General features: G+C 41.1%; 2 protein-coding genes and 1 long non-coding RNA gene across 8 annotated transcripts in view; 2 read left to right on the forward strand and 1 right to left on the reverse strand.

Moving 5' to 3' along the window:
• WASF1 (WASP family member 1) overlaps positions 1-21,479 on the reverse strand; it is a 204,648-nt gene extending 183,169 nt beyond the window's left edge. For all 4 annotated transcript variants that reach the window (XM_030556111.1, XM_030556112.1, XM_030556108.1 and 1 more), the window contains exon 1: positions 20,998-21,479. The gene's annotated coding sequence lies outside the window, so the exon portion shown is untranslated. The remainder of the gene's footprint in view (positions 1-20,997) is intronic.
• On the forward strand, positions 6,476-12,215 carry LOC115648458. The gene is made up of 3 exons (XR_003999561.1): positions 6,476-6,497; positions 9,500-9,504; positions 11,985-12,215. It is a non-coding gene; the product is annotated as an uncharacterized LOC115648458 (long non-coding RNA).
• A 1,812-nt stretch (positions 21,480-23,291) lies between the features above and the next one.
• CDC40 (cell division cycle 40) overlaps positions 23,292-27,740 on the forward strand; it is a 43,051-nt gene continuing 38,602 nt past the window's right edge. For 2 of the 3 annotated variants that reach the window (XM_030556104.1, XM_030556105.1), the window contains exons 1-2: positions 23,292-23,532; positions 27,256-27,342. In XM_030556104.1, coding sequence (XP_030411964.1) covers positions 23,341-23,532; positions 27,256-27,342 — 279 coding nt within the window. In that variant the 5' untranslated portion in view covers positions 23,292-23,340. Of the gene's footprint in view, positions 23,533-23,658; positions 23,853-27,255; positions 27,343-27,740 lie in introns of those variants that run through there. The other variant, XM_030556106.1, reaches the window with a different exon arrangement.

Consider the following 27,740-nt stretch of genomic DNA (forward strand, 5'->3'; position numbering starts at 1 on the left):
GCTTTTCACTTTATTTTGTGCTACTTCTTGCAAATCCCTGCAAGTACCAAACACTTAAAAAGGAGTAGTTTCTTGGCCTCAGAAATGGTTCTATGAATATTGTATTTAAGACTCTCCAGATTAAAAGATTCTATTTTAGTTTAAGTATTTGAAAACTTAATGCATCTGCCACTTTTGTTCCTGAAGAGCAAAATGTCAGGGCACACCATCAGTGGTTTTGTTTGTTTGTTTGTTTTTTTAAAAGGAAACTCATTAACTACCTTGCTTAAAATTTTAACATATACACCTCTACCCCAATATAACGTGGTCCTCAGGAGACAAAAAACTCACCGTGTTATAGGTGAGACCACGTTATATCAAGCTTGCTTTGCCCCCGCCTCTGTTCCTTGTTCCCTGACCGCCCCCTCCAGAGACCACCATCCCTAATCACCCCTAGGATCCCACCCACTACCCAACCCCCCTCTCCTCTGACTGCTCCAACCCCTATCCACCCCCCTCTGCCCCCTGACAGGCACTCACCAGCAGCCTGGCCCCAGTTCGCTCCACCCTGCCAACTCCCAGCCACGGCGCTCCGCTTCCTACCACCAGTGAGTGCGGAGAGGTTGGGGAAAGGACGCCCCCCCCCCTCACCTGTGGCGGGAAGCAGAGCGACGCGGCCCCAGCCTGCTCCGCTTTCCTTGCCCTGGCCCCAGCCGTTTCGCTGGGGGGCGGCTGGGGAAAGGTCCTGCACTCACCTGCAGCAGGAAGTGAAGTGCCACAGCTTGGAGCTGGCGGAGTGGAGATGGCTGGGGCTGGGCTGCTCCACTTCCCTCTGCTGGTGAGTATGGGGAGGATGGGGAAAGGACGCCCTCCGCACTCACCGGCGGCAGGAAGCAGAGCGACGCGGCCTCAGCCCGCTCCACTCTGCCACCTCCCAGCATCAGCGCTCCACTTCCCGCTGCAGGTAAGTGAAGGGAAGTTGGGGAAAGGATGCCCCCCGTACTCACCTGTGGTGGGAAGTCGAGTGCTGCAACTGGGAGCTGGTGGAGTGCAGCGGGCTGGGGCCGGGCTGCTCCACTTCCGCTGCTGCTGGTGAGTGTGGGGGGTGATCCCTTCCCCCAAGCCCTTTCCCCTGAGCGACATGGCTGGGGCCGGGGCGAGGGAGGCATAGCGGGCTGCTCCCAGCCCCCTGCTAATTCCCCGGGCCACTCTGAGACTGCAGGGTCCTCAAACATGCCCTCCCACAGCTCCTGCCCCCCAGATCCTGCGGAGGGGGAGAAGCCCCTTACCGCACCCGAGACCCTCTTCCCCTTATCAAATCCCTCAGCCCTGGCCTGGCCCGACATCCTTAACACGTATGTGAACCCACGTTCTATCGGGTCACGTTATATCGGGGTACAGGTGTAGTAGAGGGGAAATGACCGAGCCAAAAAATCCCAGAACATATTTTACAGCATCTAATACCTTCAAGTTTCAGGAGGGACTCCAGTGTCTTTGAACCGAAGTATTTTAATAAATTTAAATGGACTTAACTTCAAACCCTATGTCCATGGGGTTCTGCATGTTGCTTTTCGGTAGCAAATTATTTAGATCAAATAAATTTATCTTTTACTTTTAGAAATTGGTAAAAAAGCTTCCCATTTCATATAAAGCATGGTTCTGATATTCTTTTATTATTTCACATTCAAAAATAAAAATTAGTCACAAAATATAAGTAGGCGATCAACCCCCTAATAATTTTGATTTAAATGAAGTATATTTTATGTTTGCAGAGTACTTTAATAGCATTTTCAAAAACGTTTTGCATTGATATTTTAATTTAATTCAGTTGGATAAAGAGATATTAGACATACCAAATGTCTATACTTGAAAATCTGTCAGACATTTACTAGTGAGAACTTTAAACCAACTGGTCAGCGGTAAATACAAAAGAATGGCAGGAGTTGTCACTAGTAAGGTCCAGGTTCAACGCTCTGATTAAAAGTCCAGCCATCTCTTTCAGAAACTGAGACGAATGCTCATAGACTCAAGGACTGGAAGGGACCTCGAGAGGTCATCGAGTCCAGTCCCCTGCCCTCATGGCAGGACCAAATACTGTCTAGACCATCCCTAATAGACATTTATCTAACCTACTCTTAAATATCTCCAGAGATGGAGATTCCACAACTTCCCTAGGCAATCTATTCCAGTGTTTAACTACCCTGACAGTTAGGAACTTTTTCCTAATGTCCAACCTAAATCCCCCTTGCTGCAGTTTAAGCCCATTGCTTCTTGTTCTATCATTGGAGGCTAAGGTGAACAAGTTTTCTCCCTCCTCCTGATGACACCCTTTTAGATACCTGAAAACTGCTATCATGTCCCCTCTCAGTCTTCTCTTTTCCAAACTAAACAAACCCAATTCCTTCAGCCTTCCTTCAGAGGTCATGTTCTCAAGACCTTTAATCATTCTCGTTGCTCTTCTCTGGACCCTCTCCAGTTTCTGCACATCTTTCCTGAAATGCGGTGCCCAGAACTGGACACAATACTCCAGTTGAGGCCTAACCAGCGCAGAGTAAAGCGGAAGAATGACTTCTCATGTCTTGTTTACAACACACCTGTTAATACATCCCAGAATCACATTTGCTTTTTTTGCAACAGTATCACACTGTTGACTCATATTAAGCTTGTGGTCCACTATGACCCCTAGATCTCTTTCTACCATACTCCTTCCTAGACAGTCTCCTCCCATTCTGTATTTGTGAAATTGATTGTTTCTCCCTAAGTGGAGCACTTTGCATTTATCTTTATTGAACTTCATCCTGTTTACCTCAGACCATTTCTCCAATTTGTCCAGATCATTTTGAATTTTGACCCTGTCCTCCAAAGCAGTTGCAATCCCTCCCAGTTTGGTATCGTCCGCAAACTTAATAAGTGTACTTTCTATGCCAACATCTAAATCGTTGATGAAGATATTGAACAGAGCCGGTCCCAAAACAGACCACTGCAGAATCCCACTTGTTATACCTATCCAGCAGGATTGGGAGCCATTAATAACTACTCTCTGAGTACGGTTATCCAGCCAGTTATGCACCCACCTTATAGTAGCCCCATCTAAATCGTACTTTCCTAGTTTATCTATAAGAATATCATGTGAGACCGTATCAAATGCTTTACTAAAGTCTAGGTATATCACATCCACCGCTTCTCCCTTATCCACAAGGCTCTTTATCCTATCAAAGAATGCTATCAGATTAGTTTGACACGATTTGTTCTTTACAAATCCATGCTGGCTATTCCCTATCACCTTACCACCTTCCAAGTGTTTGCAGATGATTTCTTTAAATTATCTGCTGTGGTAGAAAATCCAAACAATGCCCTTCGACATGGCTTGACGGTTCTAGGGTAGATAAAAATTTATTTTTAATTTAACAATCAGATTCTTAAAAAAAATCTAATTAGATTTTGATTTTAAATTAAATATGACTATTGTTAAAAATAAAAATTATTTAAAATTAAATTTGAAATTATGACAAACGTCTTATAATTTATTACAAATCACTTAAAGAAAACATGAGTCAAGCAGGCCATGTCTGACATTTTTTAACACTTTGGCAGCAAACTTTTGAATTGGTGGAATCCACTGGCAACATACCTGAAACCAATTAGATCAGTTCAGTGACTAGTTCATTGCAAGTTGAGAAAGCTTATCTTTCTCTTCCAAACTATGAATAAAAATTAGGTGTATCAGAGAGACCTACTAGCTATAAAATCATAATGGACATCGTGAACAGAAATAATCAGTTCAAATAACTAACTACAGATAATTCTTCCTTTGTTTAATAAATCAGTTAGTTTGAAATACAAGATATGTTTTAATAAAACTTACTCCCCTCCCCACCCCAGATAGATACAGCACATGAGGTTATTTGATTTAGCTAACAATTTCAAAATGCTGGTTTTAATTGAACTCCAATTTTCAATCAAATGCAGCTAGATACAAATCACAAGTAAAAACCTCCTATTAAATAAAAAATGGCAAATGACATTTCTAACAATAAAAAAATCAAAATCTGAATAAAATGTCTGTTAAACTGTAGAACTGCTTAAATAAATGTGAATGGATATAGTGTATCCTCCGGTTAGCAAAAAGAAGTACCAAATTTAGTGTAAAGGCTCTATTTAGTTACAAAACAACATTTTAATTGTTACCAGTCAAGGAGAATCAACCTCTCTTTAAAAAAGAACTAAGCACAAATGCAAAACAAGATTAAGAGAAAGCTCAACACATTATGAGTACGTACAATTATTTCTGAGCCTCTTAGTTCAAGAAAAATTTACATGACAAAAAAAATTGAGAGTTTTCTGCTTGTGAACACCGTCAGACAAATTAGTTCAAGATACAACTCCTTAGTATACAAAAAAAAAAAAAAAAAAAAAAAAAAAAAAAAAAAGAGAGAGAGAGAAAAAAAGAGAAAAAAAAAGAAGAAAAAAGTGTACAGCAATACAGGATTCTCCTTCAACTATGTCCCTCATTCTCACCCAGGAGCAAACACTTCCAAGGGTTTGACTACACAGGCACTTCATAAGCAAAACTTTTGTCGGTCAGGGGTGTTAAAAGAAACCACACTCCCAAATGACACAAGTTTTACCAACAAAAAGCGCCGGTGTAAACAGTACTTTGTCAACAGGAGACCTCTCTCCTGCCAACAAACAGCAGTTACACTGCGTGCCTTTTAGTGGTACAACTGTAGCGGCAAAGCGATGTCACTAAAAACCTCATAGTATAACCATAGCCTAAGAGACTAATTCAACCTCTGTATTCAGTCAGTCTTTGGCTTCTCTGCTAAGACAAATGATGACAATTAGTGCCAATTGTGATGGAGCTTTTTATAACATCGAGACTCATCCATTGGGAACTGTACTGAGACAATGAAAAAGCTCTATTTTCAACTTTCAGTCACTATTAACCTGAAGTGGATTCAAACTAGACAGTTACCATCCCCTGAACTATCCAATCCACGTAAAAACAAATTTTAACAAAGCACATTAGTACTGTGTCTAACAGTAAAGAATTTCCATCTTCAGGATAGTCATCACTTATGGAAAACTTTCTAAAACAGAAACAATAAGCTAGAACCCACTTCATCAGATGCATTGGTAGATGTGCAGGTGATATATGCCATCATGTGCCAGCAATGCCCCTCTGCCATGTACATTGGCCATACAGGACAGTCTCTACGCAAAAGAATAAATGACACAAATCTGGCATCAGAACATTCAAAAACCAGTAGGAGAACACTTCAGTCTCTCTGGGCACTCAATAACAAACCTCTAAGTGGCAATTCTTCAACAAAAACCTTCAAAAACAGACTTTAGCGTGAAGCTGCAGAACTGGAATTAATTTGCAAACTGGATACCATCAGATTAGGCCTGAATAAAGACTGGGAGCGGCTGGGTCATTACAAAACCTAAACTTAATTTCCCCAATACTGATTTCTCCCTACTGTTACTCAAACCTTCTTGTCAACTGTCTGTAATGAGCCACTCTCTTACCACTTCAAAAGTTATTTTTCCTGCCTTGATATCCTGCTGTTAATTGATTTATCTCATTAGACTGACCTCACTCTTGGTAAAGCAACCCCCATCCTTTCATGTATTTATACCTGCTCCAGTATTTTTCATTTCATGCATCTGATGAAGTGGGTTCTAGCCCACGAAAGCTTATGCCCAAATAAATTTGTTAGTCTCTAAGGTGCCACAAGGACTCCTCGTTGTTTTTGCTGATACAGACTAACATGGCTACCACTCTGAAACCTTTCTAAAACAGAATACTTCTAAACTACACAAATAAAAAAGCAGTATATTTGCATGCAATTATGCAAAATTTACATATTTACACTTACTAATCAAACAAACTTAACAACGTTGGATAATAAGATACTCACACAGAACACCACAAAACATGCACACAGTCAATCCCCATCCTACCGGGTTCCTTACATTCTAAAACACAGTAGGAGGCTGTTCTTGCTTTCCCAACTAAAGCTAGCCTCATTTGATTTACAGATTTATACTTTTTAAATGGGTTTGCACATAATTACACTTACAAAGCCCCATCTTCACTTCTGTGATAATTAAGACATTCACTACAACATGCTCAGATTTGAAATTTGCTCTTCAAAAAGTTAGACAACACCTGAAATACCCAGAAGTGTTAAAGTGTCTTTTCTGAATGATTTTCATTACGCTCTGTTCCCCTTTACCGTTCTCAGTGCTCAGATTTGTCTAACATTTTCCAGTGAACCAGCACAACTCTCAGTAAATTTATTTTTAAAAAGGTGCTTGGCTTCTTTCTTACTAAATATTTTACCAATACATCTCTACCTCGATATAACGCTGTCCTCAGGAACCAAAAAAATCTTACCACGTTATAGGTGAAACCATGTTATATTGAACTTGCTTTGATTCACCGGAATGTGCAGCCCCGTCCCCCTGGACCATTGCTTTACCGCGTTATATCCAAATTTGTGTTATATCGGGTGGCGTTATATCAAGGTAGCGGTGTATTTAATTACTGAGATTTTATATTGCTATGTACTGACATCTTTTTACTTATAGATTTTATATCACTTGAAATAAAGAATGATAATTTACCCTACAGTAACTATGGTTCTTCAAGGTGCTGTACTCAGCCTGGATCCCACTGAAGGTGCACCAACGCCTCATGCGCACCCTGAGTCTTTTAATTGAGCGTCTATGAGGGCTGCCCACATCCCTATTGCCTCTTCATACTCCCATACAAGGTCACAACCCTCACTCACTTCCCTCCCAATACAAAGCCTGCATAGCTGAGGATTCTGAAAAGCAGGGATGGAGAATGGGTTGTAGGATCCACACTGACTACATCATCTCGAAGAAACACAATTACTGTAGGGTAAGAAACTTTCTTTGAATATTTGTCAGTGTGGATCCCTACTGGAGGCAACAAGCAAGCAGCATGCGCTCTGGATAGTGGGAAAGAGGAGTATCAGCTGTATCGATCAGAGGTTGAAATACTGCACTGCCAAACTTGGCATCAATCTATCCATCATGCCAAAAGCAAAATATTTAATAAAACTTCCAAAGACCTCAGCTACAGAAGTGTTTCTGAAGCAGATTGACAATGCTGCCTATGTTTTGGCAATGTGTGACTTGATAAGGCTCACCAGCTAATTGATAACAGGGAGAAATGCAGAGCATGATCTGCTTAGAGTGCTTCTGTAATGAAATGGTCTGACCTGTTGATGAGCCAGATACAGCCACAAAGAGGCAGGGAGACAGCCTGAAAGGTTTAGTCCTGTCAATTTAAGAGAGCAAGGGTTTTGAAATGTCCAAAGTATGTAGCTTTTTCTCTCCCAGTATCAGTTCTGGTTTCAATAAAACTAGCAGGTTAATTGATTGATCTAAGTGAAACTCCTAGACCACCTGTCCAAAGCGATAGGTAGTAGGAAGACTATCTTAAGCAGGTGATGTACTGAACAATTTGGTATCAGCTTGAACAGAGGCTCCATGAGTTTCAGGAGGAGGATGTCAAGATCCCACTAGATGTGAAAAGATAGTGTGAGTATGTAAGCATAAAATGCTGATAGAGCTTCCAAGTTTCATCTCACAGTTAAGAGTCAAACCAGTTTGTTTCAAGTCCAGCACATAGTCAAGGATCTTTGGTATCAGAGCCTCAGCTAGGTCCAGGGTATATTGGGTTGTGCATAAGAAGAACTATTTCCATTTAGAGGAGTAGATCTTCCAAGTAAATGGTTTTGTGCTTTACACGATGATTTCTTGAATTGTCAAGAACAGTCTCTATCAGAAGTGCTCAACCAGCCAACATCCAATTTAACAAAAGCAACAACTGTGGGTATGGATCCAATATCAGACAGTGATTCTGAGATCTCAAGTCAAGGTAGAGCTGGAGTTGGATGAGAGGCTGAACAGATATCTGCAAGAGGTCTGATGGCCAGAACTGACTTGGCCAGTAGGGAGCCATTACAGTCAGCATGGCCTGATCCCGTCTGACTTTGGAGATCATCCTGGGGATCAGGCATATGTAGATTAGACGGTCGGTCGGTCTGTCTAAGGTAACAAGAAGGTGCCTGATAAGGAACCCGGGCTCATTCCCTCTCTGAAGCAGAAGTTTGAGCACTTGGTATTGTCCTTTATAACTAAGAGATCTGTCATGGGACTCCCCTCATTGGGAAAATATCACATCTCTGATGGATGTTTGTAACCAAACATGCGTGATTGCTGCAATGTTCCTGCTTAAGAAGCTTGCCAGGTATTTCTGGTAGCTGAAAGTTGTAGAGTAAATAGGATCATGTCATGGTAATGACACCAAGTCCGTAGCCTGATGGTTTCATGGCAGAGAGGGGATAACCAAGGGCCTCCTTGCTTGCTGATGCAGTGCGTTGCAGACATCTTGTCAGTCACAATCTGCATTGTGGAGCCCCACAGGACAGGCAGGAATACCATTCAAGCTAGCCAGATGACCCTGAGCTCCTAGATGTTCACATGCAGCTTCAAATCATCCTGGGACCAAGTCCTTTGCAACTGCAAATGGTTGAGGTGGGCACTTGAATTTGTTCCCGAGGCAGCTGGGATGAGCAGCATCATTGGGGAGGGAACAAGAAGGGTACCACTCCTTTTGTACGCTCTTCGGGTCCTGCAACCAAGTAAGTTCTTGTAGAATCTGGGGTAGGAGAAAAGACACGCTTGGTCATGTCATGCAAGGATGGGAAATATATTGACCTCAGACATAGTTGTGAGGGTCAGAGGTGAAATCCAGTAAAGGTTGTCACATATATGCACACTGACATATGGCCTAGCAGTCCCAGACACAAACTCACTATCATTATCATCATGTTTGAGTTTAGGTCCTGTGAAAGATATGCAACCAAACGTCTATTCAGTACATAAGGCAAATTGAGTAGGTACCAACTGTCAAATATTTGGCAGTGTCATAGACAGTGCTGGAGAATGCTCACAAGATGTGAACACATACGTAACAGCTGCTGCTTCCGAGTTTCGGGCCCTTCAATGGCTCTATTGGGATATTCTGACTTCAAGCTGGCTACAAAGTTGGGAATCTACAGAACCACGGTTATACCAAATCTACTAAATGGAAGTGAAATGTGGGTGCTGAAAAACAATAGAGTGACATTTTTGATTCTCATTGTCTTCATCATTACTCAATATCAAGTGACAGGAAAAATCAGAAATGAGGATCTTCGAAGACAAAGGCACACCCAGCAATCGCCTCCATCATCACTGATTTGATCTCAGCAGCTTTCTTAATATAGTCATTATCAGAAGGAAAGATCAATGAATTCCAAAGCACAGTTACCAGGAAATACTGCTATGTGACCATAGACCACATGGCGTCAAAAGCTTTGGTGGACACAAACTGAACATACCGCCATCTTGCCAGAGATCCATCTGGAAGGCATTTGATCTTCAAGAAGGCCATGTCCTTTTGGGATTTGCCATGCTGATGATGAACTCATCACAGGATAGGTGGGGCTTGAAGTCCACAGGTTTTTAATCCCTCATGTTGAGATGCAGGGTAGTAAGGAGGGATATATGCCGGGGGAAGAGAGAGCTGACCATCAGCTTTCAGTCCAGGTGAACTGAAAATGTTCCCAGCAGCTGTATATCAGTATAACAGGAGAGTTCTGAAGATTTACAAGTTCTGAGAGATTTAGTTTTCACTAAGAACTAGCAGGCCGGACCCTTGTTCTGTCTTACTACCATGCACAGTAAGGGAGGGAAGGTCACAGCCACCCTGACCTTTATGTCCTTATACTCAAACACAAGCAGGGACAGGAACAGGCACATCCCCAATGGACACCACTATTCAGAAAGACTCCAGTTATATGCATGAGGTTTATGTGCACCTACAGTAGGATACACCTTGACATATGTTTACATTTAAAAGTTAGCAAAGAAGATGAACAAGTGTGGCTCTTTACAAATGTGACATTCACAATGAGCACTAAATAAATTTAAGACTGAACAACCTGAGAGAGGTGCTGCACAGAATCTCAAAGAGCTGCAGCATAGAATTTAAACTTGTGAGGGACCCTGTCAAAAGACTTTTGAAAGTTTACATACATTATGTCAATTGGTTCTACTTTATCCACTACTTCACTGACCCATTGAAGAATTCTAATAGATTAGAGCAAGACAATTTTCTTTTGCTGAAAAAACACTGATTAGACCATCTCAGATCATGATCTTCCAGGAATTATATTCTGTAATTTTTTTCCTTCAATTTACCCATTAAAGATGTAAGGCTTACTGGTCTATAATTCTTTGGATCATCCCTACACAGACTTTTTAAAAATACTTACATTTGCTACCATCCAATACTCTGGTATAGTAGCTATTTTTAATGCAAGGTAGCATATTGGTGCTAGCAGCTCAGCTACTTCATTCAGTGGTGAAAAATTATTTTTTGACAATTTCAGTAGTATTCATCTGTTATTGATAATGGATAGAGATGTTAATTTTTAAAAATATGATTTCTAATATGACATTGTCTCCAGTAGATTTTAACAACAGCTCAGAAGGTTAAGAAAACACACAGTGAAAGAGAAAATCTAGGTCACATGCTTTTGAAAAACAGAGTTAAGAATGAGCTTCTCCAGTGACTCCAGGAAAATAAATGAACTAAGAGTTTAAGACTATACTGCTCTCTGTATAACGTCACCTCCTCTATCCAGGCTTGTGTTTGCCATCTTTAGGAAATGTTCCAAAATCTGGAAATTTGGATCATGATCCTATGGGTGCTTAGCAACTCACAGAATCAATACCTTAGTGCAGTCTTAGTGGAATGCAGTGGAAGAATTGTGGTCTCTAATGATGAGGATTTCTATTCTGAGAAGTGTTTTTAAAAAAATTATATAATTTTCCAGAATGTTCTGTTCTTCAGCAGTGTTGCATATAAGCATGGTGTGATCGGTGTCAGACAATTGACAGGTCCCTGCCTCAAAGAGCTCAGTCCAAAACCAAAGGCTGAGGAAGACCTTTCACCATCTGTGCAGCAGGCAGGGATCGGGTGTACAAAAATGTTTCTTCCTTCCAGCAGTAACAACAAGTAGAAAAGGCTTCAAATTTATCAGACAAGTAGTACCAGGTTTCAAAACATGAAGTCCAAACAGGATCCAAGGAGCATAGCCTGGTAAGGCTTCCATCACTCTGAACTTTCTCAGTAGCGAAGGGATATGAGAATGGGGGTAAAAACAAGGCTCCGATTCTTATCGGGCTATTGTCCATGGACATTGCAGCCCCACAATGATCATGAGTCAAACTTCTAAATTCTGGATCTTCACCTAAAGATGGCACACACAAGCCTGGATGGAGGAGATGACATTATATAGAAAGCAGTACCGTCTCAAACTGTCAGTTTATTTACTTTCCTCGGGTCACTGCTTAAGCAAACTCGGGCATTGTCTATGGACAATGGTGTCCCATATTTTAGTTTAGTTCTCAGGCTGTTGAGCATCTAGTATATTCTTAAGCTGTGGATAGAAGGGTCTAAGTGGATGGCAGGGATGCTAAAATTCAATGATTTTAAAACAAAAAACAAAAAATCAAGATTTTTTGGTTTAAATGCTTTTTGAGGAAAAAAAACCTATCTAAAGATAGTTTTAATTAAGATATCTTTGAGCTATAATGTATCTCAACATGGAATAGGGATTATAAATTCTAATTCTATAGTATAAGATAATATATTCATGTAATGTTTAAGAAAGTTTTGTAAATGAGTTCCAATAGTTCATGGATTAGGGACCCAATCTTATGGGGTTCCACAGGCTTCTTGTACATTATTTAGGTTAATCTTTCCATCTACCGAATGGGACTCAGTGCTCAGTCTAAAAGATACCATCAGAGATGCTTAGTTTTGCAGTTCTCAAACTGTGGATTTGTCTCTCCAGAAATAACATGCTTGTTAACAGCAAAAATGTTTTAAAATAAAAATAAATAATGAACAGAGATAAGAAATAACAGACTTCAACCCCATTGTCCCACTGCAAATTTTTGTACACAAAGTCAATCCCTTACCTCTCTCTAAAAGTGCAAAGTTTCAAAAAGTTCAATGAATAGAAGATTGTTGGGGACAGAATAGAACTGGACAAGGAGAAGAAGTCAGGAGATAAATGTGGGAAGGGACGGACAGGCAGCAGAACCAAAAGTGAAACTGTTTGAGCAGCATATTCCAAAAGTCTTGAGGTTTTTTTGAGTGTAGCCTTCATTGATTTGAGATCTACCATACCATTCTCTCACTAGAAGGGAAAACCTGTAATGGCAGCAGGCCATAAAAGATTTTGGAAATATTTAAATTAAGTTCCTTTACCTGTGGGTAAGACACATGCGTGCAAAATGCAAACAGAGCAACAAAGAAATGCAAGGCCGGCTTGCCCGAATGAAACATCATGAGAAGTGGTCCTTCTCAGGAGGAAGCTGTGTTGAAGATGATGAAAAGAACGTGTCTGAATATGCAGGATTTTCAGGTTGGTAAACTTTTTTATGTCATTCTTCTTTCTTAAGGACTGCCCATCTTCCTTCTGGACTATTCTTGAATTCTCACGTTTGAGCAAAAAATATAGTTGTTACTCTATGATACTATCATTTTAGATGCAGTTGTGATAAAAAATGAATAGCTGAAATAGGCAGATCTTCCTTTTACAATTTCACTTTTAAAGTAGTACTGAGTGTCAGTGAATCCAATGTGTAATACTAAATGAGCAGTATGGTAACAGTAATTAAATTAAATAACTGTATTGACTTATTTTGTTTAGGAGAATCCATCCTCAACATACAGGATTATGAAGACTATCCACCTTCAAGATCACCATCATTTTCTATAGTTTCAGAGTTAGCTGCCAATGATAGTGTTTCAGTCACATCATGTATGTCACATCACCACAGTATATCTATCACCTGTAGCAAAAAGAGAAAAAATTTATCATCCAGAAACAACCATAGATAAGTTTGTGATAAGAATCAGCAGATTACAAAAAGAGGTAATTGATGAAAAAACTGCCCGGTTTGTTTATGAAAACTCTCCTTTCCATATGATTGAGAACCCACATTTCATTAACATGGTTCAGTCATTGATAACAGGATACAGTCCACCCACAGAGCAGATGTCGCAGGCAAATTGCTGGATAAAGTGTGTGAAAGAGAAATTGAGCAGTGTGCAAAAGGTCTACAAGATAACCCGTTAACCTCAGTCTTGATGGATAGAGCAATGTCCTTCCAAATGATCCTGTTCTATGTCCCTGTGTGACAACAGAAGGGAATGTTCTTTAAAGAAACAACTGATACATCAGGAAATGCACACACAGGAGAATACTTACAAGAAGTAGCAGTGAAATCTATAACAAACTGTGAAGAAAAATATCCAAATGTCTAATACGCAGCTTGATCACAGACAATGCTGCAAATGTATCCAAGATGACAAGAAATTCAGAATAGAGTGAAAAGAGTCCCAGGCTAATAACATACGGTTGCAATGCTCATTGGATGCACCTCCTAGCCAAAAGCTTCAGTGTTCCAGAAATAAAGACTAATGTTGAAATTGCAAAATACGTCCGTAACAACCACTTTGCAGCAGCTGCTCTGAAAAAGGTGGGAGGAACCAAGCTAACTCTCCCACAAGATGAGCAATGGAACTCAGCAGTGGACTGTTTTGAGCACTGCATCAAGAACTAGCCTAATCTGATGACAGTTTGTGAACAAAATTGTGAAAAAATAGATGGCACTGTCACAGCCAAAGTTCTCAACATTGGGCTTAAGAGAAATGTTGAACACATGCTCAGTACCCTAAAGCCTATTTCTGTAGCCTTGAACAAAATACAGGGAAATAGCTGTTTTATTGCTGACGCTGTTGAAATTTGGAAGGAACTGAGTGAGATCTTAAAAAGAGAAATATGAAATGACAGAGCTTAACTGTAAGTATTAAAAAAAAAATTGGACAAGCACTTACTCTCAAGGTTTGACCCTGGTATTGAGTATTAACTGCTGAAGAAGAGGAGTTGGCTATTTCATGAACATCCAGCAATCATCCCTCCATAATGCCAACTATAATAAACTTCAGAGCTAAGGGTGAACCATTCAAGAAACATAAGTTTGCCGATGATGTTTTAAAGAATGTCACCCAGTGAACTGGTGGAAGTCACTTAAGCACTTGGATTCAGAGACTGTTGAAGTGATAATCTCACTTTTAACAGCAGTAGCTTTTTCTGCTAATGTAGAAAGAATACTTTCTTCCTCTGGACTAACTCATTCCAAATTGAGAAATTGTTTGGGACCTGAAAAAGCAGGAAAACATGTGTTTCTTTTCCAGATTATGAATCAACAGGAAAATGAAGGTGAAGATGAGTGAGTTAGCTGCAGAAGCCAATATTTTAAGTTTTTCATGTTGACTTGGCTGCCATAGTCGATTTAATTTTTGGTTGTTTTTTTAATATTTCATTTAACTATTTTAGTTTAAAACAATTTTAACAAAAACAAACCTGATTTTTAGAAACTTGAATGTTTAACTAAATTCAAAAATTCATATGCCTGTTTTGTTAAAATATTATATATTTGCTGTTGAAGAAAAAAATCCAGAATACATAACGTTGTTTTAGTTAAATAAAACAATTTAAATGTCTGTCTGGTGATGTTCTCCTCCAGCACGACAAGAAAATCCTCCAAATATTAATGATTAACCTGTTGAATTGGAGATAGTTCACCTCCCAATGACTTCATAAATATCTGATACAATTATTTTTGGTAAATGAAATAACCAAACAACCATTCATTTTCTGATATAGCTGTAAAACTAATCTGAAAAGTTTTCAAAATAAATCACTTTAAAAATGTATAGTATGTACCTTCGAAAAATGAAACCTACATCTCTGAGTTGTGAAGAATATGTATTAAGGTTATAACAACCAATCAGAACGCACTTTTATGCAGAAATCCATGATTAAATTGAGTCTTCCTGACTAGTGATTTAAATCAAATCTACCCTGGTGGATGGAGCAAGGGAGTAGATGGGGGTGAGAATCTGCATGAGTGGATGGGTGAAAGATTCATAGGGAAGTTAGAAAAAAAAAAAGAAGCAGAATATGACGACTCATAGGGGGAAGTAGAAGCAGCAGAAAATAGAAGAGAAGGAGGTAAAGCACATCAAGTGGTGGGAGAGGAGGAAATGAGAGAGACAAAGAGCTGTAAAGGATTGATGGAGAGACCAAAACAAAAAACAAAAACAAAAAAACCCACCAAAAATAAGAACAGGAAGTAAACGTACACTGAAAACAAAGGAAAAGATCTATTACAGAAAAAAACTGGAGTGAAACAAGGAAGGGGGACAACAAAAGTAAAAGATATAGCAAGTTACTATTTAATGTATTTGAAATGTAACTATTTGACAATGTGTTATCATTACATATGGTACAACTCTGCCTCCCCATGTGCAAGCATTTTTTATTTCTTTAAGAAGCAACTTGCCTATGGTCACACAGCAGGTCAGTGGAAGAGTGGGGAATAGAAGCCAGGTATCCTGAGTCCCAACCCAGTGTTCTATCCACTCCTCCTCATAATAGGCTGAGTCATCAAATGAAGAAAAGTTGGGTATATTTTTGAGCCATAGATGCAAAACTTTTGCTTTTATTTAAATGTTCCAGAGTCAACAAAAGGACTTTTAAAAATACTATACTTACACAGGCATTTTTTTGATTTACAAATATTCAGTTAGAACCTCAAGACACAGCAACTGCTCTCTACACATGAATGAGAACAGCAAACTATCCTGATGGACAGGACAGCTAAGAATAGTAAGAGGTCAATGTGGCTTCATCAGGAGCTCTTCAATGATCTGAAGATCAAAAAGGAATCCTGCAAAAAGTGGAAACATGGAAAATTGCTAAGGAGGAATACAAAAGAATAGCACAAGCATGTAGGGCTAAGACACAAAATGAGTTACAACTTACAAGGGTCATAAAAGCAATAAGAAGCTTTTAAAAAATACATTAGGAGCAAGAGAAAGATGAAAGAAAGATAGTGTCAGACAATATCAATAAGGCTGAGGTGTTTAATGCCTATTTTGCTTCAGTCTTTACAAAAAAGGTAAAGGTAATTAAAAAAATTAATATTAACAATAAGGGGGAAGGAACAACCAAATAAGGGAAAGAACACATTAAAGAATATTTAACTAAGTTAGATGTATTCAAGTCATCAGAGCCTGATTAAATTCACTCTAGAGTACTTAATGAACTAACTGAAGCAACCTCTGAATTGTTAGTAATTACCTCTGAGAACTCATGGAGGATAAGTAAGGCCTCAAAGGACTGGAGAAGGGCAAACATAGTACCTATCTTTAAAAAGGGAAACAAAGAGGACCCTGGAAATTATAAACAGTTAGCCTAACTTCGATACCTGAAAAGATATGGGAACAAATTATAAACAATCAATTTGTTCGCAACTAGAGAATAATAGGGTGATAAATAATAACCAACATGGATTCATCAAGAACAAATCAGGGCAAACCAACCTAATTTCCTTTTTTGTCATAGGGTTACCAGCTTAGTGAATGGTGGAAGCTGTACATGCAACACATCTTAATTTTAATAAGACTTTTGACACAGTCCCATATGACATTCCTATAGTATAAGCAAAACAGAGAAATGTACTCTGGAGGAAATTACTATCAGGTGAGTGCACGAATGGTTGAAAGACCACATTCAAACAATAGTTATCAATGGTTTGCTGTAAAACTTGAGAATGTACATAGTGAGGTCCCTGCAGGCTTTTGTCCTAGGCCCAATACTATTCAATATTTTCATTAATGACTTGGATAAGAGTATGTTTATAAAATTTGTGCATGACACCCAGCTAGGAGAGGTTGCTAACACTTGGAGGACAAGATTAGAATTCAAAACAACCTTGACTAACTGGAGAATTAGTCTGAAATCAACAAGATGAAATTCAAAAAAGACAAGTGCAAACTATTGCACTTGGGAAAGAAAAAAAATCAAATGCACAATTACAAAATGGAGAATAACTGGTTAGGCAACAGAACAGCTGAAAAGAATCCGGGGGTTATAGTGGATCACAAATTGAATATAAGGCATCAATAACAGTTGTGGAAAAGGCTAATATTTTGGAGTGTATAAACTAGGGCTGTCAATTAATCACAGTTAACTCTCACAATTAACACAAAAAAAATCAACTACAATTTAAAAAATAAAACGTGACTAATCACAGTTTTAATTGCACTGCTGAACAATAGAACACCAACTGACATTTATTAAATATTTTGGATGTTTTCCTACATTTTAAAATATATATTGATTTCTATTACAACACAGAATACAAAGTGTACAGAGCTCACTTTATATAGTTTTTATTAAAAATATTTGTACTGTAAAAACAACAAAAATATTGTATTTTTCAATTCACCTCATACAAGTACCATAATGCAATCTCTTTATCATGAAAGTGCAACTTACAAATGTAGATTTTTTTTGTTACATTACTGTACTCAAATAAAAAAATGTAAAACTTTAGAGCCTACAAGTCCACTCAGTCCTACTTCTTATTCAGACAATCGCTGAGATAAACAAGTTTGTTTACATTTACGGGAGATAATGCTGCTGGCTTCTTATTTACAGTGTCACCTGAAATTGAGAATAGGCATTCTCATGGCACTTCTGTAGCCGGCACTTGTGCTACGGGTCACTTGTGCTACAGAGTCGGCTCCTATGGCAATAATAGTTTTGGAACATGCTCAAATGCTGAAGGGAGCGGAGTGCATGAGCACTCTAACAAGTACTGCTACTAGAAGTTTCCACTGTCTCAGCCCCACCAGTCAGCATATCCCAAGAGTAGGCATATGCACAGGACACTCAAAGAAGAGCTGGGCACATTTAATCTTGAGTAAAGGTGTGTGAGGGATGAGCTGATAAGTCTTCAAATATGCTAAGGGCTCCTCTAAAGACAATGATCAATGGTTTCCATGTCCACTGAAAGTAGGACAAGAAGTAATCAGCTTAGTCTGAAGCAAGGGAGATTTAGGTTCCATAGTTGGGGAAAAAATTCTAATTATAAGGATAGTTAAGCACTGGAATAGATTTCAAAAGGAGGTTGTGGAATCTCTGTCATTGGAGATTTTTAAGAAGGGGTTGGACAAATTTCTGTCAGGGATGGTACTTAGTCCTCTCTCAATGAGTACTTAGTCCTCTCTCAATGCAGGGGGCTAGAGTAGGTTACCTCTTGAGGTTCCTTCCAGCCCTATCATTTCCATGATTCTATAGCAAGCCCGAGTAGAGTTTTTTTTTATGTGCAACCTTTCATTCAATCAAAACTAGATGCTCAGATGATGCGTGCTTATCCATCTATATAATTTTTTCCTACCATTTTTGTAACAGAAATGCAGTTACTGCAACTTGCTAAGGCAAAAAAGAACATTTGAAGCATCACTAAAGGTTCAATTCTTCCTTGTGGCTGCCAGAGCCTCTCTCTACCAGCTCCCCACCACCAGAGTCTTTCCCTGCTGCCTTTCAATTAGGTAGGAAAAGTCTCCAGCACTAGGGAGGCAGTGGGATAGCAGTGTAGATGTGGGTGGCATGGCTTGGGCATATAGAGACATGTAGAGTACATACCCTGGGGTTCTGATACATCTACTTGCCTAAGCTGTGCCTCACCTTCTACATCAGGCGTTCTCAACCTTTTTCTTTCTGAGGCCCCCAAAATGCTATAAAAATTCCACAGCTCACTGTTGTTCTGCATATTCACTAAATTAAAAGCCAGGTCTGGTGTTAGGGGGTAGCAAGCAAGGTAACTGCCCGAGGCCCCATGAAACTAAGTTGCTTGGTCTTTGGCTTCAGATCCGAGCGGCAGAGTTCAGCCTTTGGCTTTCTACCCTGGCCCCAGCAAGTCTAACACTGGTCTGCCCTCTGGTTAATTTGGTAGACCCCCTGAAACCTGTTCACGGCCCCTCAGGAGGCCCTGGACCTCTGGTTGAGAACTTCTGTTTTATACCACTATTTATACCCATGCTAGCTGGACATGCAATATCTGTACTCTACAAGTCACCACAAGTGTAGACCTACCCACTGTTTGAATTCTGAAGAGTGTGTTGAAGAACACACCTCACTGGTGGTAGCAGATGGACAACAGCTAACTTACACTAACAAATTATTCTAAAGGCTGTACTGTGAATCCACCCCAAATCCTTAAACGATTACACTTTATTATCATTTCTGACCACAACAAAGTTTAACTAAAAGCTGTAATTTCCTCTATTATAGTATGAGAAAAATCAAACTCTAATTAAATTAAATTTAGTGATTCAACAATAATAAAATATTGTTTTTAACATAAACTGAAACATTTGCAGAATAGCTGAGATACAATATTTAAATAGCAATGTTACACTACAGATTGGTTTCACAAACAGACCTTGAAATACTTTACCTTTCAACAACCACACCATGCAACTACAGACAACACCCTGTAAGTGCATGCCAGGAAAATAAGGAATGCACTTCTGTAGAATCATCTAACAATTGCTGGCAGGCAGTGTGTGAATCAATGACAGCTGCATTCTCAAAATGAATAGATCACATACAGGGTGACTCACACCAGGTGTGTAAGTAAGGTAAATCACATAACCTGTATTGCTATTGCACCACTGATAAAGAGTCCATTTACAAATCTGAAATAAAAGTTGTAATCTTCAAACGTCAAAAACAAAAAAAATAAAAAGGTCCAGAATGCTGGAAATACAGAACTTTCTCCTAAAATGACTCTTGCAAAGTTATTTTCATGTCAATGTTATTTTTGCCACCTTGGTTCTAGAGTGCACTGTTTCCTTATGGCAATAACCAATAAAAAAATCTAAAGACAATGTTTAATAAATATAAAAGCTTCACTATCTGCATTTTCTACTTGGTATTCTTTATTCTGTTGACATCTTCACAAAAAATCAATCTGTTTCCTTTAAAACTGAAACATTTGCTAAAAAATGTGAATGACTGACAATCCAATGTTGCAAATCAAACTAAAACATCTAATTACTGTATTTACTTTTGATTCCAAACATAAAACTAAATGAAACGAAATCACAGATACATGAAGTGTAATGATCCAGAAGGACTTCGTACATGCTTAATATACAAATAGAGATTACTCTGGGCTATTACGTTTTATAACGAGTGTATCCACAAGCTAAATCGGCATGGGGGATCGATAATTTTGTGTTTGGAGGAAGCGGACGCTACATGTTTTTAGGATTGCAGTTTGGAGGTCTTTTGCTCGCAGGCAGCCGAGATCTCCACGACAGCTGAACAATGGTAGCAATCTTTCAATGGGTAGCTATTTCCACTGAATATGATCGAATCTGCTTCTCTTCAAAAGACAAATCGCATCTAGCTCCACCATCCATCCCCACCTCTGGCCTCTACAGTCCCCATTTCATAAATTAAGCGGAGGTGGCTAGGTCAGGGTAACCCCACCCCCTTTCAGATCAACATAGTAGCTAGCACCTTGTGACAGCCAACGAACCACCGCCCCCGATTACTGACCCCAACAATAAAAGCTCCAGCCGCCCCTTGAGCGCGGCTCCGCACTAGGCACTGTACAGGAGACGGGGGAGGGGGCGCGAAGAGGCGCACTCCGCTACTAAAAGTGCACCCCCCTCCCCCACGCGGGCCAGGGAGAGGATTTTACACACCTGTCCCTGCAACAGCCGCAGGGGCTCGGCGCTCACCCCCACCAGCTGCAGACAGCAAGAGGGGGACCACATTGGCACGGCCCTCTTGCTCCCTCCACCCCACAGGAGATGGGGGGACAGCGAAGGTGTCACTGGGTGGGGATGGAGGAGCTGCGGGGGGGGGGGAAGGTTCGCCCGGATGAAGGGGCATCACTCGCCCCACGGGTGAGTGGACAGGGGGGCGCCGTCCCCGTGCTGGGCGCGAGTCACGGCAGAGGCGGTGCAGGCTGCCGGGCACTTACTCTCTCCGGTCCGTGCGCTGCTCCTCTCACACCTCCATGCCGCCGACCAGCCCCGCCCTCTCAGCGCCCCAGAACCTCGCGCTGCCCCCTGGTCTGTACGAATCCGAAGTTCAAACGGCTCCTTCCAAGCGCCTCTCCCCGCTGGAGAGAATCGTTGTGGAGGGGGAGGACCCGACCCCGGAGCGCGCTGGGGGGGGGGGGGCGGCGGCACGGAGCTCCCCAAAAGCTTCACAATAGACACAGAGCGGCGCGTGTGTGCGCGTGGGAGGAGGGGCTTCTCCCCCGGCCCGGACTCCCGCTCAAGCACGCGGGGGCTGTTTACCCAACGCCTAACCGCCCGTCGCCGCTTCCCCCAGGTACTAAGTGGGAGCCTCCCCTTCGCATCCGTGCTGTTGAGGATCAGGGAACCCCCATTTCTACACACACCCCCTCAATATGGCAGGTGGTATAGTCCAGTTCGCTCTCTCACTTACTCGAGCTAGGGGGAGGGGCCGCGGGTATTGTGACGTATTCTAAAGCCGGCTCCTGGCAGCCAATGGGAATGGGAGAGGAAGAGCTAGAATGGGAGTGGGCGGGGCTGCTGGCAGATCCAAAGGGAGTGGGCGGGGCTGTTTCAGAGAAAAGAGTGCTTCGCGTTCTCCTACTGTCTTTTGCATAGCGTGTTCCACTGGTGGCTGCGCGGGTGTCAGGGCCAGCTCCAGCTTTTTTTCCTCTCCAAGCAGTGGGGTGAAAAAAAGAAACAGAAAAATCTGATTGAGCTGCTGCCAAAGTGCCGCCAAAGAGGAAAACAGGGAATGAAGAACCGACCACGGAACTACTGCCAAAGACTGGACTGATTGGGCTGCCCCAACAACAGGCCCACTGTTGCCCCCTTTCATTGTCCGCCCCAGGCACCTGCTTCCTTAGCTGGTGCTTGGAGCTGGCCCTGGCAGGTGTAAGGTTTCTGTTTGAGGACCTGGCACTGCATGGAGTAAGTCCCTGAATATATGTATGCCTCAATTTCCCCATGTATGAAACAGGGCTGTTAAAGTTACTTATCTCACAGAGGGTGGAGGTTGGGAAAGTTAATTCAAACTACTGTGAAATCCATGTGTTTAAGAAGACCTGATAGTGCACATATTGTCTATTGCATATAGTTCAAATTAAAACTAAGGAAGTGATGACTAGATTGTATCAAAGACAAGCAGGTGGACTTTAGTGCTGCCTTGGACAAAAGATGGCAGAGAGTTGCAGAAGAACCCAGCCAACCCCAGATGATTAATAGATTCCAAGAACAGAAGGGACACTTGATCATCTGGTCTGACCTGTATAACACAGGCCATAAACTTCCTCAAAACAATTCCTACAGCGGATCTTTTAGAAAAAACATCTATTCTTGATTTTAAAATTGTCAGTGTTGGAGACCCCACCACAACCCTTGGTAAATGTTTCCAATGGTTAATGACTTTCACCATTAAAACTATACCTTATTTCGAATCTTAATTTGTCTAGCTTCAGTGTCCAGCCTTGGATCATTTTATACGTTTCTCTGCTAGACTGAATGCAGTCCAGTGGCTGGAGGTTAAAATTAGACAAATGGTGTTGTCCAGATCCCTGGCTGCAATGGAATAAGGGGAAGAAGTGTAGAGTTCATATTATGGGAATATTGTGTATATATAAATTTACAGATAAATGTAAAATATTGCCCCAAACATCGAAAACCGCCATTTAAGTTTCATTTTTAAATGATTTCATCACAAATTTGAGCTATGGATAACGTGGAAATAGTAGGCTTGGAAAATCAGTATCTGTTAGAGGATTTTATGCTTATGTCTACCCAACAGTACTTTCCGTGGATGATTCGGAGTGTCACACTGGGGTCATTAGTTTTAGTGACATTCTCTTTTTGGTTGTGGGTTTTTGTTTGCTTGTTATGGAGTGCTTTCTTTGAGGCATTTATTGCTATATTTATTCTTTGTCACTTGTCAGAGAGGCAGTCATTCTGCTGAAAGTGGGAGAAACAGCGGTTTCCTTTTCAGCAAAACCGAATCGTGTTTTGACCCTACAGGACACTACAAATCCCACCTGCCTGGCTCTGGCGCGTTGCACGGTGGGATTTGTAGTCCTTGCTGTGAGTCCTGAAAGAGCAAATCCTCCTTCAGCTTCATGGGAGCGGAATTCTGCTTCCCAAAAAGTTTCGTTAGAGACGCAGAAAATTATAAATAATAATAATTATTTTTTTTCTAAATCTAATCTGAGTAATTTTCATTCAGTCGCAAAAACAAATAAATCTAGGAGCGGATTATGTAACTGACAGGACCGGTTTGTTCCGGGTCACTGCTCCCGTGGTTCCTCCTTGGTAAGATGTCGGCTGCTATCGCCGCGCTCGCGTCCTACGGTGTCTCCGACTCTGGCTCCGACTCGGGCTCGGACACTGAGGGAAGCTCCCGCCGCTCGGCGCTGGAAGCCAGCCGGGACGCGGTGCTGCATCTCGCTTCACCGCCCCCTGTCCCGCAGGCCTTGGCGGTGGACTCGGCCCCGGAGGTGGCTGTGAAGGTAGGTGCCGCCCCGGGCGTTGGGCTGCAAGAGGGCAGGGGAATCCCCTTCCCTCCGGCCTGGGCTGGGACCGGAAGTTCCCTTCCCGCCCCCGGGTAGCGCTGATGGGCCTGTGCCAGGCAGGGGGCAGCTGCCCGGGGCGGGTTGCCCCTTTCCGTGTGTCTCGCTTGGTCGTTTCACAGGAGGCCTCCTGCTGTCTGGGCGCTCTCATCTGGGGGTTGGGGTGGGGACTCGGGCTGCCTGCCGCGGGCCCTGGGTGCTGGAAAGGCAGTCGGGGCTGGTAGGGGATGCAGAGTCGGTGGCTGCCCATTGCATTGCAGGTGCGTAGAATTGGCTCTTTCTCTCAGCTGGCAGCTCTCTTCGGCTGCTGCACCGATTTAACCAGGTTGAAATCTTGCACCATGTAGTTGCTCTTCTAGATTAGGTCGTGAAACAATCAGATCTCTAGTCAGCAAGGGGAGAAGGTGCCTAAGATATGAAATGTGCATAAGGAATACTGGGGGAAAGGTGAGGAGAGGAGAATCCGCTAGGCCAAGGTGTGATATTCGGGTATTTATCGAGGTCTCCGCAGCCAGGCAGGGGAAGGGTGTTTGGGATTAATGTGATGATGCTGTTCCGGACACCCCCCCCCCACCACCACCTTCTGTGGTGGACTCGGGCTTCCTTGGTTTGGCTAACAGGTGTCTTCAACCCACTACTCAGCTCATCACTCTCTGCTCCCCAGGCTTTTAGGGGCGGAGGGGTGATTAACACCAGAGTATGACGCACAGACTTTTGGGATGCTGTCCTCTCTGCTCTCTTCCCCCACACACGTTTTGTATTCATACTTCAAATTGTAGGCATCTTATTCTCTTCCCTAATTGCTTCAAGCCCTGATTTAGAGGACTGACTTTTATGATTGAAAATCTTAATTTGATACTGACCCCTGCTGTTTAATCTTTACACTTTTTGTGTGTGTTTTTGTTTTGGTGTATCCCTATTATCTTTAGTATTTTCACTATAGCTTTCACAGGTAGCAGTAGAATGAAATTGACATAATTCTTGACACACTAACTGCTACCTACAGTGCTGTGAATAGCAACAGTGAAGGCTGACCAGTGCTTTATACATTTTGCTCTAGTACTACTTGGCGAAGCTGTGGGCAGCATGATTTCATTTTGTAAGCTCAGAAAGACAAGACTGCATTAGTTCGCTTTTAGAAAGTTATCTTCGGAACCTTAAAAAACAGATGGTTAGAAACAATTCAGTTTTAAATAAAACCATAAATTCTGCAGAAGTTGGTGCCATAGTAGCACCGTCACAAGCACATGCTCCACTGAATGCATTGTACTTCATAGTGCCAAATAGATGAATGGATTTTTTTTTTCATTTCACTGCCTCAAATTAAAGATGGATGTGCTATCACAGCTGCCCATCTGACACTTTCCTGTACATCCTGTGATGCTTGAGCACCACCACACTCCAGTCTTAGAGTTTCTAATCTCTCTGCGATGTTAGTGGGCAGTTTGACAGGAGTATTAATTAACATCTGTAAAGTGCTTTGAATATGAATGATAAACAACAAGTAGCAGTGACAATGCATTGAGGCCCAGCAGAGCCTTACATAAATTTAAAGGTGATGCCTAGAGTGCCTATCTTAAAAGCCTGAACCACTGATGTACTGGTGGACCACTTTCTGCTGGTTGGAGGCTACTGCATTATCACTATTACAGAGTATGTGGCTTTTTTAACACTTGCGGGAAAAGACATTTTCTGTAAGAGTCAATATTTAGAGACCTATGAGAAATGCATTCCCTTCATATTATCTTTAAAAAGTGTTTTCATGGCAGCGACTTGTGCCCCAGTCCTCCTCTTGTTGTTGATAATGATGGAAAAAATGAAATTTTACTCAGCTATCCCAAAACGTCATATTTAGTAGTGAGTATAATTTTGTGCTAAATGCAAAAAAGAAGATGGGTCTCTGTTATTTGGCAGGCAAGTTATTTTATTTATTTAGATTTTACTACTCTACTATATAAGTGTCTCCACCATGCTCTGGTAACCCTTGACAGTCTCTCTAAAATATACTAGCAACTAAACAGACTCATTAGTTACCCCAAAATCAAACTCAAGTGACAACACAAATATAAGAAACTAACACACACTTCTTTAGGTCATGGGAAAAAACCCAATCTTACGTGCGAGTAAGTAATACCATTCAGAGAATTGTTTTGGTATAGTTCTATTGTAGTTGCTTTGTTTGTATCTTTGTGTGTGGCTGAATGAATGGATTAGTGTCCATTATACAGTTCCTAGTCAAGAGCATGGAATATAAAACTCAGTCTTGCAAATTTACCGATAGCTGTTGTCATCCAGGGCCAGTGAATTGGGAAGGTCATGTGATTAAAGGAATGAGGTCAGTCAGTCTGAGTGCAACACTGCTTGCTCAATGTCCTGAGTCCAGAACACAAAAGATCATCCAGAGCTCCAGGTTGTGGACCACAGTTAATGACTTCATTTCTCAGGCATAGTGGAGCATAAGGGAAAGCTTTTCTGTGCAGGAAGACAGAGTTGGGGGCAGGAGGAGGCAGGTCCCAGATTGTGGAACGAACTCACAGGGATCAAGGGCTATCATAAACGTCTCCACCTTCTGATCCCAGTTCAACACATACTACTTTTACCTTCCCTTCTTATATATGTGCATATTGCTATGTTTTTAATGTAAGCATACAAATTAAACCTAACAAAACACTACACCGCATACACGTATTTCCCCTGAGGAGAGGATGATGAATGAGCCACGTGTGAAATATGCTAAGTGTGTTGCTTGATGCATTACTGGAAGGTGCTCAGGTACTATCACTGAGGAGGGTGGTATAAGTACCTCTATAAAATAGAATAACTTCATCCATGTGGGGGAGTGAAAAAATCTCTCTTTAGCCAGCCAGTTGGCTCGAAAGCAATGTTGACTGACTTTGGAGGGATGATACAAAGTGGAGTTGAGGATGGAGGCCAAGATTTTCAAAAGTGATACATGATTTTAATGCCCCAATATATGGAAGCCCAACTGAGATGTCATATTTTCAGAAGATGGATGTTTAGCACTGGATGAAAATTGGGCCACTTTAAAGTATATGTAGAGTTATGCACCAAAATCACTGGTCACTTCATAAAATCTTGGCAGCTGTGAAGGAAAAACAGGGGAACATAGTGACTAACAGAGATTCTTAGTACCTGGCATCTTTACAAAGACATCTGCATCAGGGAGGGAGGAAAGTTTGCATAGGGTTCTGTTTATAAACTGTGTGTGTGAAAGAGAATTAATAGATGGAGGGAATTCCTAATAACCCTGTATCTACAGAAATACCTTCTAAAAAATTTCCCAAGTTCCTGCTGTTTTGTTTTTCCCAAGGTACTTTGATTTTTCTCCAATAGGCTAATGGGTATATGGGGGCAGATGTTAGAAAATTGTGTGTGTTTTTTTTTTTAATTGCACTTACAACTATATGGGTAAACTTGAGCCTTAATTAAAAACTTGTCAAAGTTTTGTTCTTCTAACTGATGAATGAGAATTCTTACCAAGCTTTTCCTAATTTTTTTCTTCATAACTAAAAGTAAAATTATATAGGTATAATTTAAAAAGCATACTGTGCCCCATACAGTCAAATTAGCATCTGGTATTTTAGATTAGCTATACATGAGAAGTTTTTTTTACATTTCAGTAGCACTTTTGTTGTATTTCAGGAAGATGTAGAGACGGGAGTCCACCTTGATCCTGCAGTCAAGGAAGTTCAGTACAATCCCACTTACGACACCATGTTTGCACCAGAGGTAAGAAGATTTTTATTAAAACCAGAAATGTTAGTCTTCCAAATTAATTGGCATTCCACTGAGAAAAGTATATGGCTTAAAAGGAATGTGTCATGTTAAAGTTGTTCTAATGTGAAATTCAGACATTGAAATGCCTATCCTCTTCAAATATAAATATATAGAGTTCCTCAAGTTCGCCCTAGATTCAAGGATGCCTCAAGCTTCTGGACTTTTAAAGTAAAGATAAGAACTTGGGTGAACTGTGAAAGACGCCACATAACACAAACAGATACCCTGAGGATGTCACGTACATTTATAATATAATTTTTTAAACTATTTTAAAGCTATTTTAAGAGAAGAATTTAAGAGAAGAATTGTAAGAGCTCTTCTCTATCGAACTGTAGAGAAGGAATCAGCAA

Source organism: Gopherus evgoodei, chromosome 3 (assembly GCF_007399415.2).
Source record: "Gopherus evgoodei ecotype Sinaloan lineage chromosome 3, rGopEvg1_v1.p, whole genome shotgun sequence".
Lineage (NCBI taxonomy): Eukaryota > Metazoa > Chordata > Testudines > Testudinidae > Gopherus > Gopherus evgoodei.